The 7448-nt window shown below is 52.5% G+C and overlaps 1 protein-coding gene across 1 annotated transcript; it reads right to left on the bottom strand.

The window, feature by feature from the left end:
- Positions 1-660: 660 nt before the first annotated feature.
- On the bottom strand, positions 661-4825 carry KLK14 (kallikrein related peptidase 14). Its single transcript, XM_045531015.1, has 5 exons — positions 4771-4825; positions 3792-3963; positions 1933-2186; positions 1627-1763; positions 661-995 (listed from the first exon to the last, which is right to left on the bottom strand). Exons 1-5 carry the CDS (start codon positions 4808-4810, stop codon positions 831-833), a joined length of 768 nt encoding a protein of 255 aa, XP_045386971.1. The 5' UTR covers positions 4811-4825; the 3' UTR covers positions 661-830.
- Positions 4826-7448: the final 2623 nt, after the last annotated feature.

The following is a 7448-nucleotide window of genomic DNA, read 5'->3' as shown; positions in this document are numbered from 1 at the left end:
GAGGACAGGAGCAGACTCCCAAGGAACAACACAAACGAGGCAGCCACTTGTTGGAACGTGGCTCCCGGCTGGTCACGATGGGGCCACTGTGTACATGCTTCTTTTTTTTTTTTAATTTGTATACATTTATGGGGTACAAGTGTAATTTTGTTACATGTATAGGTTGAGTAGTGGTGAAGTCAGAGCTTTTAGGGTATCCATCACCCCAATAATGTCCGTTGTATGCCTTAAGTAATCTCTCATCCTCCACCGCCCTCTACCTCCTCGCCCTTCTGAGTCTCCTTGTCCATCACTCCACACTCTGCATCCTTGTGTGCACATTATTTAGCTCCCACCTGTAAGTAAGAACCTGCAATATCTGTGTCTGTGTTGTTTCACATATGGTGGGCTCCAGTTCCATCCATGTTGCCGCGAAAGACACAATTCCATTCTTTCTTATGGCTGACTAGTATTCTATTGTGTATATAGATGACATTTTCTTTAATCTAATTGCAAATGCATTAAATAAACGGATGAATGAAATTTGGGATTATTCAGTTTTTATTGTTATTATTTATTTGGTTTTTAGAGACACTAAGAGTTTAAAAAATGTCTTCTTTGCAATACGACTGTGGTTCAGAGTGTCTGTGCTCCTGGCCTCTGTGCCTAAAGGGGGTCTTGAGTAACAGTGGGGATGCTGTGGTGGGGGCATGGCTGGGGAGAAAAAACCTGGAGCAATTGCTCTGGGAATGGGGAGGCCAGAGCCAGGAGTGAGGACCAGGGTGCTGGGGGACAGGGCTTCAGCATACAGGGGAAGCCTGGGGAGGCCAGTGGGGACAGCTGACATGCAGTCACGGGGACCGCCATCTGCCCAGCATCGTTTCCTGGATCCAGTTTTGGTACTTGCACAGGTTGGTGTAGACACCAGGGTAGCCAGGCAGGGCACAGTGCTCCATTCCCCAGGACACGATGCCCTGGAGCTCTCCTTGGCACACCAGGGGTCCCCCAGAGTCACCCTGATGGGGAGGGACAGAGATAGGGACACCGATGGAGAGATGGCCAGAGCCAGGGACACGGAGAACTGAAGAGGCACAGGTGGGCAGGGGGACAGGCTGAGACACCATCTTGCCCCAGCTCTGAGACTTCAGCCCTCTGGTGGAGGACACTTCTCTTCCTCTTCCCTGGGTCCTGTCTCTGTCTTTGTCCCTGCCTCTGTCCCTTGGTTTTCACTGAGCCCTTCTCCGTCTTAGCTCTATCTCTAGAAAACTGTGTGTCTTCATTTTTCTATCTGCCTCTCTTGGGGATGGATTAAGATTTCTCAGTCCCAGGACAGTTTCCCCACTGCCCACATGTGCAGACACTGCCCCACGCTCTTTCCAAGGACTGTCTCATCCAACTGCACCAATTACCCTGAGGGGTGTTATCCCCATTTGACAGATGAGGAAAATGAGGCATAAAGGCATTAAGTCCATCACCCAAGAAGCAGAAGGCTAGGAAGCAGGCTAGCCTAGCTATCAAAACCTCTTTCGGTCTCTGGGATTTCCCTCTCTTCTCACCACCTCTGCTGACTTTCATGCTCCTGAGATCCTTTGGTATCCAAATCCCAGCCCCGAACTATCCCACATCCAGCTCCCACCTGGGCGTTACCTGACAAGAGTCCTTCCCGCCCTGGGGGACCCCCGCACAGACCATGCCGGCGGTGATGGCTCCAGGGTAGGCCTGCTGACATGTCTGGTTCTGGGAGATGTTGATGTTCACACATTGCAGAGAGGTGGGGTACCTGGCTGGGGGGGCACTGAGAGGTTACAACTGGGGTCTACCCTCCCATGAAACCCAGGGTCCAGACCTTCAGCCCCTCCTCCCTCAGACCCAGGGGTCCCCCCGAGCTACTCCTCCCTCAGACCCAGGGTCCAGGCTCCCAGCCCCTCCTTTCCAGGATGGAGACACCCTCACCGATGGGACTGGATATGGTCCCCCAGCCTGACACACGGCAGGGTGTCCCAGGGCTGGCACAGGACTGGGCGATGGGGATGGTATTCACTGCCCTTCCCAGCCGGGCAGGCTGCTCCAGCCTCAGAAGCATCAGGTCGTTGTCATGGGGCCGGGCATTGTAGCTGGGATGTGTCACCTGGCGAGTCACGCGGAGCACCTGCTGGGTGGCCTCCCACCTCTTCAGGTTGTGCTTGCCCAGGGCTACCCGGAGGATCCTGGCCCACAACCCCCAAGAGTAGAACTGCTCACGGTCTGTCCAGGAGACGCCTCCCCACCCTCCAGCCCCGTGCCTTTACTAGGCAATGAGTTCTCCTCCCCTGCGTCTAACCTGCTTCCCTCCAACCGCAGGGTGAGCATTTCTTGGCCTCTTGTGCCCTTTCCTGGACATTCTCTCTTGGCCCAATCTCACCTTCCTCCCCTTCCTCTCTTGGGCTGTGTTTCAGCTCCTGGCTTGGGTATAAGGTGATGGCCAGGAGTTCTGGCCTCAGTTCCAGGGTCTGGGCTGGGTTCTATGCTTTGAGTTCTAAGCGTGACTCTGGATTATGGCTCCAGGCTCTAAATCAGCATGGAGATAATGGAGTAGCCTCCGTTCCATTTCTACCCTGGGCTCTGAGTTCTAGACATTTTACACTCTTAACTGTAGGCTAGGGTCAGGATTCTAGATTGAGTCTGGGTTATGGCATCGTTTCTAGCTTCTGGTGTGAGCTTTGTGTTTTAGGTTTCAGGGCTCTATTTTGAGCAAGGAACTATAACATGAGCTACGGACTCTGGACACTTCTATGAGCTCCAGTTTCTAGCTTGTGCTCTGGGTTCTTTATTAAGCTCTGGTTTATGAACTGGGTTTGAGACGATGGTTTGAGCTCCGTGCTCCAGTTGGGGCCAGGGTTCTAAACATTGGTCTGAGCTCTTGATTCCAGGCCAGGCTCTGTTTCAGATTGAATTGCAGGGTATAGTCTGGGCTCTTTGCTCTAGACTCTGGTCTGAGCCCTTGACCTCAGGTTGGACGCTGGGTTCTAGATGGTGCTTTAGTTTACCACCTAGATCCAAGATTCTAGAGGCTAGTTTGCATTCTGGGCTTTATGTTCTAGATGCTAGGCTGACCTGTGGTCTCTAGGATCTAGATTAAACTTGAGTTTATGGCATTAGATATGGCTTGAAGGCACTGTGTGAGCTCTAGCCTGGACTTTGACTTCTTGGCTGGGATTCAGGTCTAAAATTTGGAAGGAGCTCTGGATTTTATATGTGGCTTCAGATTATGATCTACAATTCTGGGATTTAAATACTGGGTTGAGGTCTGGGTTCTAGGCTACTCAAAGAGTAGCTATAGACTAGATTCTGAATAAAGTTTGATTTGAAATGGACTCCAGGTTCTGTTTCTATTCTTATAGCTGTACGTTCCACTTATAAGTGGGGTTCTGGATATATCGCTAGACTGCAGGTTCTGAACTGGGTTTTGGGTGCTAGGTAGCGTTCTGAGTTTGGGAATGTAGACTGTGCCCTGAGTCAATCACCAATCTGGAATGAGATAATTTTGGGCTCGATGTAAAGTTTGGCTTCTGGATGGATCTCCTGGTTACATGTTAGGTTCTTAGCTGGCCAATGGGTTCTAAGCTGCCGATCTGACTTCAGAATCTAAACAGAGTTCAATATTTATGGGTAGATTCCACAACCTGACCTGTGTCTAGGCTCTTCTCTAGACCCCAAACCAGGACCCAGCTACAACATTGGGTTCTACATGGAGCTCCAGGTTCTCAGCTGAGCTCTGGGGCTCTAGACTCTGGAACTCACTTAACACAAGAATCGGGGTGGGGATCACTCACGGGCGGGCGCAGTGAGCAGCAGTGATGACCCACTGGTCTGAAAGCAGGGCCCCTCCACAGAAGAAGCGACGCCCGGGGCCTGCCAGCAGGGCCACCTGCCATGGTTGGGAGTTCTGGATGCACGTATAACCACCAATTATCTTGTTCTCATCTTGTTGGCTCTGTGTCATGCCTAGGAGTAGACGGGGTGGGGTGGGGTGGGGAAAGCACATGAGCAAACGTTCTCCACCCCCCAACTCTGCAGGATGTCCAGAACTGACAAGTCGCCTTCCTTTTGGTCTAACCCCTCAACCACCCATTGCTGTCTGCCCCACCCAGTGTGAGATATGTCTAACATTGCCCCTGTTATTGCCCCAACACAATCAGGGAGTTCTCTGACCGCCCCAAGGCACCTCCATAGTATCTATTGTTTTGTCCCATGGCCACCTCATGCGGGGCCTTGCTACATCTACAGCCCTCAACTCCCACATGTCCTCCATCAGTCCTTCCCCAACATATCCAAGGAGCTCCCTGTCTCTTCCCCAACCTCCCCACTCAGTGCGACCCCCCAGGATCCACCATCTCACCCCCACTCACTCCGTCCACCACACCAACCTGCCATGGTAGCACCTCATCGTCATCCTCCACCTTCCCTCGGACAAGCCATCTTCCCTGTATTGTTTCCTCCCAAGCCCAGTCAAGGAGGGCCTTGTGGCCCTTCTGCTCATATGATCGATTCAGGACCTAACATTTCTCCATAATTCCTTACTCATTTCTCCCCACTTCCTATAACCGCCTCTCTCCCCAGCCCCACAATTCTTAGTGTATCCACAACTCAGAACTCAAGCCTCCAGCACGCTCCTCAGCCATGACCCCCAAACCATTCCCTGCTCTTTCTCACCAGGCCACCCATGCGCATTCTGGGTCTCCAGGACCCTTCCCCATCTCTCTGCAGAGTCTCCAGGGGACTCCCTTGCCTCACACTCCACTGTTCTCTTACCTACGGCCAAGACTTGCAGTGCTGTTAGCAGGAGGAACATCCTGGGGGCTGGGGGTCGGGTTCTGGCAAGTGCAAAGAGTATGTGAAAGAGAAGAAACCAGCAAGAGACCCAGGGGCTTGGAGGCAGAGACCAGGGGAGCCACTCACACAGAGACCAAGACTCTCAGAGATATGGAGACAGGACAGGGAGGCAGAGGCCAGAGAGCAAGAGGGTGGGACCTGGGGGCTCCTCAGGTGGCAGCAGAGAGGATGCTGAGCAGGGCGCAGGTCTGTCCTTGATGTCTTGGTGTGTGAAGGAAGTAGGGGTGGTGTCTCTCTTCCTAGTCATGCTGCCAAAGCCTTTTATCCCTGGTCTAGACAGCTGGCCCTGCCCCCCACCGCCCTGTTCCTGATATATATTTTTTTATTGCCTAGTTCCCATTCCTGGACTCTCTAATCCCATCCCCTCCCTCCCCTCTCTGGCCAGAGAAGCAGCCACAATTGTTAATGAGAACCTGCCTGGTGAAGATGTTACAATCTGGAAGGAATCCAGGGAGGGGGACCTCAGGGCAGGGTGGGCAGAAGAGGGTTCCCAGGCGGTGGTGGTGGTGGTGGATTTGGTGGTGGATTCAGGAAACTGGGGGGACGGTCAGAGGAAGGTGCTGGGAGGGGCTGAGAGAGGGAAGAACAGAAGCACCAAGAGAGGCAGCCATGGGAGGAAAGAGAGAGAGAGAGGGAGAGAGAGAGACTGGGAAATGGATGAGAAGTAAGATATAATGGTGGACAGACAGACAGAGAGTCCAAGAAATACAGGCACACAGAGAGATGTGTCAAAGAGAGAAGCAATTGAGGAGAGAGACGGAGAAAGAGAAGAAAGGCAAACGCAACGGGAACACAGGAGGCAGGTGGAAAATCAAGACAGAGGGAGAGGGAGGCACAGAGACACATGGAGAGATGAGTGTGGAAATGCAGAAAAACAGAGGGAAGAAGGTGAAGAGAGAATAGAAACAGACACAAAGAAACGGAAAACAGTGAAGAGAAAGAAAAGAGTCAGAGATACCCCCAGCCTGCCGCACACTCACAAACATACCCACAATAATAGCGATGATGAGGATGGAATGAGCTGCAGGATTAGCCTTAGAAGGAAACCTGATGCAGGGGAAGAAGGGAGGGAGGAAGGTCGAGAAGAGGTAGCTAACAGTGGGGAGTCAGGGCAGCAATGGTTACCAACAGGTGACAGGGACACAGACAAAAGGGACAGGGAGGTAGAGATAAGAGATGATAGCACCAGAAAAAGATGGAGAGGCAGCGATGGGGCCGGAGATTGGGCAGGAGATGGGGCAGGAGGCACCTGGCTGTGGGGGCAGTGCTGTCCACCTTGCTTTCTCACTCTCGGACACTCATAGTCCCGAGAGATGAGGGAGCAGGGACCCCAGCAGGGGGGAGGAGGTTTGATGCCAGAACTGGCAGTCCCTAACTCCTGCTCTGCAGAGATGGAGACCCAGAGACAGGGGCACACACCTAGAAGGGAGTCAGAGATTCCCAGACGGGGAGGGTGGAGAACAGGAGAGATGGAGCGAGACGGGGAGAGAGGAGCCCTTCAGGACACTGGCTGGGGACTCTCTGAAGGTGAGGAGAGCTGCACGGGTAGAGACAGTGGTGGGGCGTTACCATAACTGCACCAGACCAATCTGGCTTAATTTTTCTGTAACAAAGTTGTGAGTTGTTTTTCAGTTGCCATGGACCCTGCAGGATGAAGGTCATATAACCTGAGCATGCCCAGATGAACCAAGTGTACAACTGTGGGCAGAACCTAAGTGCTTGGACTGAGGCCGCAGGGGGACTGAATTAAAAGGCGACACCACATGGCAGGATGCAAGATCCAATCAGATTGCCCTGTGGCATCAGCCCCATGGCAGGATCCGGTCGGGTCATGCCTCTCGATCCTCTGGCCATAAAACCAACTCATCCCTCTTGTTTGGGGACACATTGCTTTGGCAATTATCCCCAAGGTGCTCCTTAGTTGTGCCAAGTAATAAAAACCCCTTTGCTGTAGCCAACTTGGCTGTGTCTGTTGACTGGATAGCTGCCAGACGAACGAACCCCTCTGTTTGAGAGGTGACGTCACTAGCACAGATGGCACTGGAAGCCAGAGTGTGTGGAACCCACCAGGGAGTGTGTGCAGAGTAAGAAGACCCCAAGGAAGACCCACAGCTTAGAGGGTGAGAAGAGGTTACCCAGGGACTAGAAGGAACAATTGAAGAGAGAGGAGGGACACCAGGGAAGAGTTGGGTGAGGGAAATCGAGAGCGTTTTTTAATGAGGGAGTGGCAGGGTGGTCAGATGCCTCCGAGAGGAACATAGAGGTGACTAGTGACTGTGGAGATAAAGGGTTTTGGTGGTGTGGTGGGGGCAGAAGCCAGGTGTGGGTGGAGACCGTAGGTGCAGACACCTCTTGGGTAGGAGGGAGAGGAGAAGGGGTGCTTGGCCAACGAAGGCCGTTTATGAGAAAGGAACCACCGGATGATACTTAGAACAAAATAGCTCACGTTTACTGTGCACTCAGCACAGCCAGGCACTGTGCTAAATCTTTTTTTTTTTAATACTTAAACTTATCTGAAACTCCGCACCCATTATCACTAACTCCTCCCGTCTCCCTCCCCGTAGCCCCTGGCAACCGCTAATATACCTTCCATCTTT

The sequence above is a fragment of the Lemur catta genome, chromosome 19 (genome assembly GCF_020740605.2).
Source record: "Lemur catta isolate mLemCat1 chromosome 19, mLemCat1.pri, whole genome shotgun sequence".
Lineage (NCBI taxonomy): Eukaryota > Metazoa > Chordata > Mammalia > Primates > Lemuridae > Lemur > Lemur catta.
The sequence above is the reverse complement of the archived record's forward strand: the minus strand, read 5'-3'. Positions and strand labels throughout refer to the sequence as shown.

Excerpts from the sequence above, each read along its gene's own strand:
- KLK14 (XM_045531015.1), bottom strand. The coding sequence starts at position 4,810 with ATGTTCCTCCTGCTAACAGCACTGCAAGTCTTGGCCGTAG. Across the intron at positions 3,964-4,770 it reads ACTGCAAGTCTTGGCCGTAG|GCATGACACAGAGCCAACAA; the intron begins GTAAGAGAACAG and ends GTCTACTCCTAG. Across the intron at positions 2,187-3,791 it reads GCTGCTCACTGCGCCCGCCC|GATCCTCCGGGTAGCCCTGG; the intron begins GTGAGTGATCCC and ends GTTGTGGGCCAG.